This window comes from Lactuca virosa, chromosome 8 (genome assembly GCF_052849685.1).
Source record: "Lactuca virosa cultivar CGN04683 chromosome 8, Lactuca_virosa_CGN04683_v6, whole genome shotgun sequence".
In the NCBI taxonomy this organism is placed as follows: Eukaryota; Viridiplantae; Streptophyta; class Magnoliopsida; order Asterales; family Asteraceae; genus Lactuca; species Lactuca virosa.
The window spans coordinates 23,024,962-23,037,956 of NC_136433.1; the positions used below are offsets into that span (position 1 = coordinate 23,024,962).

A 12,995-nucleotide genomic window follows, 5' to 3' on the forward strand; every position below is an offset into this window, starting at 1 on the left:
TCTTAGGGTAATGTTCCTAGTCCATTTCTAGCCAAAAACCTCGAAAATATGCTGTCAGGGGGTCCAACTCGTCGAGTGCATGAACCAACTCGGCGAGTTGGATCGTTTTGAACACTTTTAAGGCATGGACTCGTCGAGTCCCTTTATGGACTCAGCGAGTCTGCTGTTCAGACAGCAACAAAATTCGTTTTTTTCAGCCATTTTGCAAGTATAACAAGAAAACAAGCCTAGGCTTTGATACCACTGTTGGGTTTTGAGCATTCTAACACTCCTAAGTGTACATGCAATCCTAAATACCTTGGATCTATGTTTTCTCTATTATAAATGCAAATATGAACTTTCCAAGGTATTCATCCTAACTAGCATAATATAATTGATTCATATGAACATAACAAGTTAGAATTACATACCTCTTTGATGTAGAATATCTTCATGAAGCTTGAGTGCCTAGTGCCCCAAGTATGACACCTCAAATGGTTCACACAACACCAAATGCACATGGAATGACTTGAGAGAAATGAATCACTCCTTGAAATCGTCTAGCCCTCATATTCACACATTAGTGCACGATTTCTTGAGCCATGGGATTCTTTTATATGATGGCTATTAGGGTTACACTATGTAACTCATAACTTTACCCATTCCTTATGCTCCATGGATTTTAACCTCCATGGAGTATCCATGGTCACCCCATGGACTTAGTCCAACATAAGGAATCTTGGATCACAAGCCCACATATATAAGAATGAATGATTTACACAATCAACCCATATATTTAATTAGTCTCCTTTTGATCACTTAATTAATTCCAAATTAATTCTTGATAAATACTAATTAAATAACCTTATTAATATATTAGAACTTATAATATATTAACCAACCTTAAGTGTTATTTCTCTCATTATAGTCTATCCAAATGCATGATGCCATGCAACCCAAATGGACCATGCCGGGTCGGGTCAAGTCTTACCAATTATAGTTATGGACTTAGACATTAATCCAACATTATGTGTTTCAGGTTTCTTAGGATTGCGGGAAGGCACCGACTTGTTTGTACACACCAGTGAAAGAGTTATGTTTTGAGGATCCTGGATTTGAAGCAAACAATTTTGGAGTTGCGATTTGTAAATTAAATAAATGAGATTTTCGTGAAATTTGTTATGAGAATTATGCGGTTTTAAATGAAAATTTTATTTGAAAATTTACGGTGTTACAAGTTGGTATCAGAGCCTTGGTTTTAGGGATTCAGATACACTTTCGGGTATGCCTGGACTCAAACTGGGGATTTGAGAAAAAATTTCAAAAGAAATGATTTTTCTAAAACGAACAAGAGTTTTTAAGAGAAAACGAGAAGGAGCGATGTGTACAATCATCCAGAGCCCGAACGGTGATTTCCCAAAGTACCATTACTTATTTGTGTTATGAGTTATTATTGATATATTAGTGATGCATGCTAGATGATAGGCTTGGTACTCCATATAATAGGGCTAGAGTTGCCTGATTTGTGATCCCTTAGCCTAGGAATTGCTGTTATCTGTGATGTGCTTTGAGTATGTGCGGAGTAAGAGTATCCAACAATAATATTTCAGGGATAGAGCTTCAAGTAGAGGAGTAATCTAGGAGAGATACCTAGATGAGCATCGGAGGAGCCTACTAAGAGAGTAGTTAGATACCCGCTTGGGGTAGAGTTGTTTGAGTTCGGTGACACGTTTTGAGTGTGAGTAGAGCAGATAGAGTTGTAAACTAGAGTGGTTTTGTGTGCGGGTGGAGATTATTCGAGGCCGGAATTCTGCTTGCTTCATGCTTTGTGGAACTCTGGATGATGGGAGTCAGCTACTAAGTGAATATGACGATATTCAGGAGGTAGATGGCTGGCATCATAAGGAGTTCTTCAACAGCTGATGGCAGAGAAGTGTGATAACCTAGGAAGAGCCTAGGGAGTGACCTTAGTCAGATGAGTACGCTGATAGATTAGAGTATTCGCCGGGGAACGACCAGGTTTAACGGGATTGATGATCGAGAAGGTTGAGCAGCTACTTAGGAAATCTGGGACGATCCGTGTGGAAAGTATGGGTAGATGTGGCAGGTAGTATGGGCCCGTACTACTGAAAGCAGAGGACCCATACTCGAAACAGGGAGAGTTCCATAGGTTCTAAGTAGCAGATTGAAAGGAGATAACATGGTTCGAGTACCATGACTCGTGGTGGGTAAGTGCTTCTGGTTTTACCAGTTATCCCGTTGGTTTTACCGGTTGAATGAGACCGAAGGGGTAGGCCAACACCCAGATGTGCTAAGCAGTTACCGGTTGAAAGAGACCGAAGGGGTAGGGCGGGCACCCAGATATGTCTGACAATATGTTATTTGTATGGTATGTGGTATGATGGGGGAACTCACTAAGCTTCGTGCTTACAGTTTTCAGTTTTGGTTTCAGGTACTTCTTTTTCAAAAGGAAAGGAGCCGGCAGGATCGCAGCGCATCACACTATGATTTCCGCATTATGAGATCTTTGGGAGTTGTACTCTGATAATACTTTCTATGACATGTTTTAGTTATTTGAAATACTGGTTTTTGATTATGAAATGAGTTAACACTATGGATGTTTCAGACTTTGTTTTATACTTACTTAATTAAAAATGAAATTTTTGGCTATAAATTTTGGGATGTTACATGCATACTTGTATATAGTTCATACTCTAGTATATATGTGAAGAAACTACATACTTGTATATATGTAATTTTTATCCATAAAATATATTAAATGTTGTTCTATTGATGGTTTATGATGGAAAAGGGTTATATTTAATATATTTTTTGATGCTCTTTTATATATTTCTTTTTGATATCTAACCCTTAAATAACTTAGAGACTTATTGGTTGAATAAATGTCATGATATGGATTGTGATATCATCTAAATTACTTTTAAACAATGTTTTATTTTGTTTGATGTCACTTTTAATTAAAAATATTTTTAATTTTTAAAGGACTTTTAAATGTTATTATGTAGCGACATTTCCTTAGCAAATTCCATAGCCATAATTTCATACTAAATTTTGTAGTCATGTTTTCATAGCAATTTTGGAACCATATTTTTGTAGCCATTTTTCCGTCGTAAATTCCATAGTTATATTTTCGTGGCAAATATCATAACTATTTTTCTGTAACAAAAAATAAAATTTTGCCTAATGTGAACAAAACAAATAGATAATTACCCTTCTATGTCATTTTCCGTTTTAATTTGCCACGTATGTCATATAAGCTGTAAGTTAAGATAGCAGGTCACAAAATAATATTTGAACACTTTAAACAATTTCGTTGGTCAATAAAATAAAAAAGTTCTTAAATATAAACAAAACAAACAGATAATTACCTTAATAAGGGTTCGTTTGATTTGCCTTCTAATTAGGTCCAGATGGTGGATGGAGTGGGTCCAAAAAACTCAATTGTATGTTTGATACATCCTCTAAAAGGTTGGATTTGATCCAAAGAAATGTGTTGATTCAGTCCCTTATGCTAGAGTGAAGGATCGAAACACGTCGCCTCGAAAATATTCAATTCCCGTTATGCCCCATACAATCGTCTCCACATAAGCGCAGTTCGGAAGAAGAAAGCTATTCTATAGCCTCCGTCGTCTTCCTCCACAGCCTCTGACTACCCTTCATGTAACAACCCAAATGTTCAGGTAAAAATTTTCATTTAATAATTAGAAATCTCATTCATATATCTTTTTCCAAAATCCCATTACATAAACACATTGTTCAAAAGATCAGAGTATCCAAAACAACTAGTGTGAAAATACTGGAGAGTGCACGCTGCACCATCAAGTCGGGCCCTTGCCCTTAGAACCAGAAGTACCTGAAACACCCAACAAAATTGTATGCACACACTTAGTGAGTTTCCCAAAATACACAAAACACATAACCACATAATTCCATTCACATATACACATAAATCTGCCAAGGACTCCCTCCATGGTCTTCAACCGGGATGTCATGGGCTACCCCCATGGTCTTATACTCAAGGGCATTGGGCTCCCCCTCATGGTCTTACCAAGTGTCATGGGCCCCCCATGGTCTTCACATAAAACGATGCATACCAAATAACAAACCATTGCATATTCAACTATAAAAATCGTGTATCAAGTAATGGGTCGGCGTTGGTGCCTTCGACCCATTGGTATAGTGAGAAGACTCACCTCAATCGGCTGAACACAAAAGTTGCTTGACTACTAGCCCATAATCTCACACTAAACAATATGCAAATAACCCTAGTTAGAAATATGGCATAACCTAGACATGGGTCCAACACCTAAGTCCAAGTCCCTTCATAATGGACCAAAGGCCTTTCCTTCACTAATGGGCCTAACATTAAAATATAATTCTATATTGGGCCACAAGGCCCAAAAAGGCCCATCATGCCAACCATGGCCCAAATGATAAATCCAGGCCCAAAACACCAGCGAGTCCAGGCCCAAACACTTAGGGCCCAAAGGTTCGAAATCCACCGAAGGCCCAAGACTTCCTGAGAGCGTACGCCCAACGTACCTCTTTTGTACGCTTAGCGTAGTGAGCTAAGGGGTTGTACGCGCATCGTACAACATAGTACGCCCAGCGTACAAACCGTTCATGCACAAAATCCATTAAGTGCTTAATGCATGCAAACTCTTCACTGAAATTCCAGACCTTGGTTGATATAATGGTCCTAAGGCATATAGTTGGCAACTTTATGCCTTTGCATGCTATATATGATCCCAACAACTCAATCTACTTTATTAAGACCTTTCCAAAGGTCTTAACTCATGCATGGAGTCAAAGAAGAAATCAAGTTTGCATTTTTATACCATAAACAAGTCCAAAAGTCTTAGATCTAACCTTCCTAACATTTGGAGTTGCCCAAACTCCCAAGAGATGATCTATGGACTCAAAAGTGGACTCTAGCAAACCCTAACTCAACAAGCAAGGAGAATAGACAAGATGCAATCTTTTTACCTTCAAAAGCTCTCCAAGATTCTCTTGATGCAGGATCCAAAGGCTCCTTTCTTGATCAAGACTAGAACACCACCTTCTTCTTGAACACCTTCTAGATAAGTCACCAAACACACCTTTAAGCTCAAATCTCATAAGTTCTAGCAAAAATAGGGTTTAAGGATGAAATGAAGCTATGGAGGCTGATTAGGGTTTGGTCTAAATTATATAAGGTTGCTTAAATAGGGTGCAAATCAAAGAATTAGGGTTTTAGTCATCTGCCACGTACGCCCCGCGTACATGCTCGTACGCCCAGCGTACAAGCCTCAGCCACCCGATGCACACTCACGTGTACGCTAAGCGTACCCAAATATACGCCCAACGTACGGGAGGACATTTTTTTTGCCAAAAAGAAGTACTTAAGGGTAAACAATGGAATACCTGGATTGGAGTGTTACACGTCCTCTCAATCGATCATGTCTTGTTGCAGATGTGGGATGTATCCTAACATCGAGATCTCCACCACTGCCCCCGTGATCGTCAACGGTGTTACACCAAAGAAGATGTAAGTAGTACATCTCACATGATCTCCAAATTCAATTTTTTCTTAATTAGTTGTGAGAATTGATATCAACATATATAAGATTGTGATAGTTTAAGTTGATTGAGGTTTTGAATCATGTGAAGGTGTGATGATGGAAGTGGATGAAGCTTTGTAACTGAAGGTGCACAAGGGTGCAAGTGTGATCCTTGCAATTGTTAAGGCTAATTGATCTAACAATGACCAATCTAAATTATTAAACATCTATCTTCCAGTTCATGTGTTGTTTGTCTCCATGTTTCTCATAGTGTAACGTTGTGAAAGACAAAATAATATCCTAATACATATTGGTATACTAGACTACTATGAGTAATTAAGTATTATATATGCAATATTTGAAAGATTTAATGTGTAGTGAATGGATCTGTCTAAAAGAAAAATTGGCATGTATGAAATATATGATCATGGTCTCTTTCTCTCCTTCTTTTAATCATTTTCATCAAAAGTTTGTGTTGGTTCATGTGAATATCATAAAATGGCTTTCTATTTTGAAAATTAGTTTTTGTAAAGTCATTTTTGCTAAACATATCATTTCCTATAAAAATTAGGAAGCTTTTAGGAAATTATTGTAGAGATCCCTGCATTTTATACTTATGGTATATCATCAATTCATTTTTTGTATTTTAAGGAAAACATGAGTGGATGAGAGAGTATATTAAACAACCCAAGGTTTGTATAAAATGGTTTCAAAAGAATCTTGAAGACCTTGTCAAAGAAAAGGTTCACTTGCATATAATGTTGGATTCTTCAGAAAGAAAACGTGCGGAAGCATGTAAGAGTAAAGTAAAGTTCAACATATAACAAAGAACTTCATCTTCATAGTCTTTTTTTTAATCTTTTTACATAGGCTTCAATGAAACTTAAGGAGGAAGAGTTGAATTCAACTATTGTTATGTTAGCTTCAATATTCCTTTTGCTTGAATTGATTCATTTGTTTGTTGTATCACCAATTCCGATCAAAACTTATCTCAATGGTGAATTCATGTTTTTTGATTATGTTATCTCCGTATGTGTAGTATCATCAATTTTATAAGTATCTGCTTCTTTAATTGGCATTCACTTTTCTTTACTTGGATTCCTTTTAAATTGTTTTGGAGTATTCAGTCGATTGGATCAAAGTTCATTGTTTTTTTTGGAATCAAGAATAAAATCCATTGTTTTTTTTTTTCACTATATAAAGTTTTAATATGGTTATTTTTTATCATTCAGTTAAATAACATGATTTCAGATATGAAATCAGTCAAAAGTTCAAATTCAATTAGCAACTGTCGACCACTCATTTTCCCAAATAACTAAAAATAAAGGTTTGGCAACACTAAGATAACATTTATGAAAAATTAAATAATTAATTGATGTGCCACCGCCCTACATTCTCTCCTCCCCACAGTTCGACTGTTACTTCTCATAGCCTCCCCAGTTCCCACGCTACTATATAACTAACAATCTTATATACCACCTCACATGCTTTCATGTAAGCTTTCATTCTGTTTTTTTAATGGCGGCAAGTTCCAGACTGAGCGAGGAGTTACGAATCCCCAGGAAGAGTTGGACTCGTAATCAAAAACCTGGAAACGGAGGCCTGATCCTCAACAATGGCGCTTCTGGTAGAAGTCCGGTTTGTATTGAACCTAATTCTAAAACGTTGGCGTCATCTGCGGTGGTGCACGCCAGAAAAGTTCCGGTTCTGTATTACCTATCTCGGAATGGTCAGCTTGAACATCCTCATCTCATCGATGTCCCTCTCTCTTCATCTCATGGTCTCTATCTAAGAGGTAATCGAGTTTTCTGTGGTTTAATTTCAACAGGATATGTTGGAATTTCCATTTATTGATACAATAAATTCCTCAGGACTCATGAAAACCTAGTAATTAGCTTCTATGTATATTTATTTTTGTCCTGTTCAAGTACGATTACAACTGTTGTTGTTTTGCAGATGTTATGAACACCTTGAATTGTCACAGAGGAAAAGGAATAGCGAACATTTATTCATGGTCCTTCAAAAGGTACGAACACATTTGCCTAAATTAGAAGACGATAATCAATGAAGTTCAGTTTGTTTTCCTGTTGATTCATTTCTTATTTTCTGGAACAAAAAATTAGGAGCTACAAAAGCGGATACGTATGGCACGACGCATCGGAAGACGATTTGATCCAACCGACCAACGGCCATGATTACGTCCTTAAAGGTTCAGAGCTTCTCCAAACACAGACGTGTCAAAATCAGTCGGAGACGTACCACTCCGGCGACAATTTTGGCTCTACGACGGCACCGGCGGTCGTCAGAAGGAATCAATCATGGAGCTCGTTCGACAATCCGCAGGAATGTTTGGTCGTGAAATGCGAATCGAATAGAGAGCTCGCGGCGAAGTTCGCTCCTGATGCGGCGACGCAAACGGAGGAGCAGGGGCGTCAGGAACACGTGACTGTGGAGCTAAGTACCGAGGAGATACCATCTCCGCCGCCTTCGAATTCGAGCTCGGAGGTTTCAGAGGCGGTGAATGGATCGAGATACGTTGATCAATCGGAGAAGGTGATAGAGACGACGGAGGATCGGCATGGTGGGAGTGGTAGGATGAAAGTTTCACAGGTTTTGATGCAGCTGTTTACTTGTGGAGCTGACTCATCTAGACATGTCAGGCCTGTGGAAAGTAAGCAGGATCAAGCGTGTCAGGCAGACAAGCAGGTCGCGTGTATGATAAAAGCTTTACAAATATGAATCATAAATGTAACACGATTTAGTAACCAGTTTTCAGTTTTGTGAACATTCGTGTTTGAAAATTATTAAAAGCACATTTGAATTTTGTAGTAAATTTTTTACATGTACAGTTTAGCTGATTCAGATTTCATATTCATTCAACATATTTTAGTGCATGCAAATCACTCAAAGTTATATGAGCTGCGTCGTAAGTCATAACTAACTACAAAATACCAAAAATGGCACTCATACCCTCATTTGGGACTACCGGACCAGATTTTCATTTCGGACAATGTTTTCATTATTTTTAAACTATTTACAAATCTAAACATGACTCATATAACTTAAATACTACCAAAGACATAGGAAAAAAAGTTAATAAAAAAAAGATACCATTTATGAAATATTCTTCGGATTTCAAAATAAGGTTCTTATTTCTGAATTTTTGTTTTTTAGATTTCTAACTACAAAAACTATAAAATGTGGAATCAAAAAGTATAGAACCGACCTCGTTCATCCTAATCTCCTTTGAAGGAGGATCTTAATTCTTTTGTTGAAATCGTTGAGAGAATTTTAATGTTGTTCCTATATGTAGTGGATATCACATTTCGGGCCTCTTTAAAAAGGGGACTGTATGAGTAGGTAAAATTCATTGGTATTCTTTAACGTCCCAAAATTTTAAACCAAAAATTTCGTTTTCATAATAATAAAACTATCAACCAAACGTATTCATAAAACCATAAAGGAAAATCAGAGTATGTCAATCAATCATCCTAATACATCAAAGTCAAATAAGGCGGAAATCATGGTGTGTGCGATGTGATCATCCCGAGCTTTTCCCCTTCGATCCGGAAGTACCTGAAACATAAATTGAAAAATGTAAGCACGAAGCTTATTAAGTTCCCCAAAATACCTCATACCATACATATCAAACATATAATGAGTCATGTCCGACAACCATTGGGCCCCGTCCGACATCGAGCGCTGCTCGAAATAGATCTGTATGTATCATGTGATGGGCCCCGCTCATCACTCCTATCAGGCCCCACCCATCACACCCATCAGGCCCCGCCCGACATATGTACAATACATACACACATGCAAGGTTACAAAAACAACTAGCATTCAGATAACCATAATCCATGGGTCGACATTGGTGCCTTCGACCCGCTAAGCACTGGGAGGAAACTCACCTCAAACTGCTGAAAAATCAGATAAAATCTCAGACTGCTGATCCGGGAAATCTTCGTACTAGATATCATCAAATAATACCCTAATTAATAATTAGGGTCAAACCATAACCGAGACTTTAAATTCACAATTATCGACTCCAAGGATAAAAGACCATTTTACTCTTCCTCAAATGGCCCAAACTAAGTAACACTCAATGCTCTAAAATGGCCCACGTCCATAAGATATTCAAGGCCCAAAATCCTATAGCCCATGAGTGACCCAAAATCGAAGGAGGCCCACAGCTAGGCGTACGCCCCGCGTACGCGCGTTGACCTGGAAGCGGGCTGCTAACCCAGTACACGCAACGTACTAAGGAGTACGCCCGATACTTAATAGGACCCAATACTCGTTTTTGACCATTAAGACCCATAATAAGAGCCCTAACTCATGCATGGTCCAATATAACACATCAAGATAGCATTTTTATGCACAAGGAACCTCATAAATGCTAAGATCTACCATCCCTAGCTTCTGGAGTAGCTCATACTCCCAAGCATGACTTAAGGGACCATAAAATGCACAAAATCAAGCCCTAAACTAGATTTATCATAAAGAACCATTAAGTTAAAAGCTTTATACCTCCAAAAGCTTTCCAAGTTGGTGATGGTTCTGAATCCACAAGCTTCAACTACACCAATGCAACTTTCAAGAGCTCAATTTCCTTCAAGATCACCAAAAATACCCTCAAAGGTCACTTCCAAGCTCAAAACACTCAAATGGCAACTAGGGTTTCGTTCTCAGGGTATAGAGAGGTGGAGACTGGTCATAAAAAGGTCCCATAGTAACTTAAGGTAATTAAATAGGGCTCAAACCCTAAAAATTAAGGTTTGTCCCAGGTGGTCGTACGCCCAGCGTACATGGATGCCTCCGCGACCAAACTATCGGCCCAATACACCCAACGTATGTGACATCCGCCTAAAATGGATTCGGGTCAACCCAACCCAATTGGAAATTTAATAAACCCTACTCAAGATTACTTGACGCTAATAGGATCAAAACCCATACACTACGATATAAATTGACGTTAATAGCAACATAGTATTGTACAACGTTATAACTATAATCAAATTAAATTATGATACCATATTAAAATCAAATCAAAGTATAATGCTCTAATTAAATTAAAAGAATCAAACTTGAATGCTATAATTAAACTTCAAATCAAAGTAGATTGTTATAATCAAATAATAACCTATCTTTTATAAAACTCCATTTTTATAAACTTTACATTAAATTTTATAAAACTCTATTTTTATAAACTTTACATTAAATTTTATAAAACTCTTATATTAATTATGTAAAAGATGCTTGTGTTAGTGGGAAATTATGAAGACCACCAAAAGCAAAAAGATTATTCCCATGGTCTCCCACTCACACCTCCCATGCACTTTCCTTTCTTTTTTCTCCCAACACATTATTCTCTTCACCACTTAAACCTTCTCTATTCTTTCTCTCACTCTCAATCTCGAAATTCATACAAGAAATACTCATATTCCAGCCAAGAACAATCTATTATACTCAAATCTTCATCCCTCTTGAAGCATTCATCAAGGTATGTTGTTAAAAGTTTCAAATTCATACAAGAAACAAATTAAATCCACCAAACTATCTAAAACTCATTTTATGCATAAACCTGATTTTTCTCAGAGTCCCATCAATAAAATAAGAAGTTCTGGAAATTTTCAGAAAATAACTTATTTTTATTGAATTACTATAATTATTGCAATAAAGTAGGGCAATAATTCACATAAAATACTTTTTGCATTCAATAAATTCTGAGAAAATTCTGGGATGACCTATATATTGATTAAACATAATTTATGAAGTTTCATGCATTTATATTACTGTTTACTATTATTTATGATTTTATTGATTAATTAATAATGAAATATATAAAAAATACTTCCCATAGTCACAAATATCCGAAACTTATACAATGGGCTCTATATCATGTTATAAAACTATGGTTAATTTTACAGAATTTTTGGGAATCATTTATTATTTTTCACGGATTTTATTGTTGTTTAATCATTAAAGTATTAAATAAATACTAAAACAGTTCAGAAAAATATAAAAATTTTACAGTAATTAATATTGTATGAAATAATAATTTCATAATTTTTCAATACTGTTTACTATTTAAAACCATTTTCCTAAGTATTTAAGCATGTAAAAATACATTTTAATGATTATTTCATATAAATAATTGTTAAAATATGTAAATAATTATAATTGGGCAAGTTATTATTTTAATAGGAAATTATTAAAATCTGGCCTAAATTGAAAATATAAATTAATTATGCAAAGTAATTAATTCAATTTAAAATTCATTTAACAAATGAATACCTTAATATTCTGATCAAAATGAATTATTGTTAATTCATCTAATATAAGAATATAATATAAGAATATGTGTCTAATTATTTGTATTAATACTCTATTCTCGTTTAGCAGTTCCTAAACCAAAACTATTAATTATATTAGGTTCTACGCCATTTTGACCCGAACCGTCTATCGTACGACACACGCATTTCGTTTTGGGACTAATGTGAGTAATCTACCCCATATTTTATAATTTTCAATACTTTTGGGGTGTATCATGTGGTTCTAATATGTTCCAACTTCATTTTATTGTTTTATCACAATTGAGACATTGTTGGGACATTTATACGTGAGTCATTAATTGTATAACTATAGTTTGTTTACGCTACATGTACTTGTAGTGCATTACCATTTTTAGTCTAATCTTCATGACTATGCCCGTATTCTTGAGGTACGTTATGGACAATAATAGCGCTATTGGGTTGACCACCCCGCCTTGGGACGCTAAGGTGATTGATCGCACGTGGTTGAGTGTGTTTGATGATTAGATGTTTCATCCTATATATATTTATATATATACATATGTATATATAGGGTGAGGACTTATTGTTGTTGTTATCATTTGTTAATCAAATTTTGATTTATAAACCGTTATCTCAAATACAATTGTTTGCCGACTTCAAAAGAAAACAAATTTCAAATTATAAATGTTTCAACTTCACAATTTTCTCTACTAAAATTAGATTACTCACCAACTCTCGTAGTTGACCTGTTTTTACCCATGATGCAGATTTGAAGAATGAAGTTGATGAAAAATAGGTTGTGCCTTAGAAATCCACAAGACTATTTAAATTTGATGTAATAAATGTTGTTCGTATTTGGATTTGTATTTGTATGTTGTGGATCTTGTTTGCATACTTAGTACTTAATTGAATCTAATCATATTATAACATAGTTGTCATGAGACTTTGAACAATATATCACGCCTTGATCGATTCCGACAAGGATCGGGGTATGACAGATTGGTATCAGAGCCCTTGACTATAGGGAATTAGGTTAATTGCCTTGACCTAGTCTATAGCCTCTAGGGTCCTCTCGTATGCTAGTTTATAAAATGCACACACAACTGCATGCAATTCACACTTAGAAAATCCTAGGAATACCTTTGTGTGTTAATTGCTC

General features: G+C 36.1%; 1 protein-coding gene and 1 long non-coding RNA gene across 2 annotated transcripts; both read left to right on the plus strand.

Annotated features, from left to right (window-relative positions):
- The first annotated feature begins 6,844 nt into the window (after positions 1-6,844).
- On the plus strand, positions 6,845-8,350 carry LOC145133054 (protein SOSEKI 5-like). Its single transcript, XM_079067996.1, has 3 exons — positions 6,845-7,335; positions 7,497-7,566; positions 7,664-8,350. The coding sequence occupies exons 1-3, from the start codon at positions 7,059-7,061 to the stop codon at positions 8,277-8,279; spliced, it is 963 nt and encodes a 320-aa protein (XP_078924122.1). The 5' UTR covers positions 6,845-7,058; the 3' UTR covers positions 8,280-8,350.
- A 3,628-nt stretch (positions 8,351-11,978) lies between these two features.
- On the plus strand, positions 11,979-12,702 carry LOC145131231 (uncharacterized). The gene is made up of 2 exons (XR_013717779.1): positions 11,979-12,039; positions 12,604-12,702. It is a non-coding gene; the product is annotated as an uncharacterized LOC145131231 (long non-coding RNA).
- Positions 12,703-12,995: the final 293 nt, after the last annotated feature.

Bases quoted from the DNA above. Each gene is read 5' to 3' on its own strand.
- LOC145133054 (XM_079067996.1), top strand. From the start codon at position 7,059: ATGGCGGCAAGTTCCAGACTGAGCGAGGAGTTACGAATCCCCAGGAAG. The intron at 7,336-7,496 runs GTAATCGAGTTT...GTTGTTTTGCAG, and splicing joins TCATGGTCTCTATCTAAGAG to ATGTTATGAACACCTTGAAT. The intron at 7,567-7,663 runs GTACGAACACAT...ACAAAAAATTAG, and splicing joins TATTCATGGTCCTTCAAAAG to GAGCTACAAAAGCGGATACG.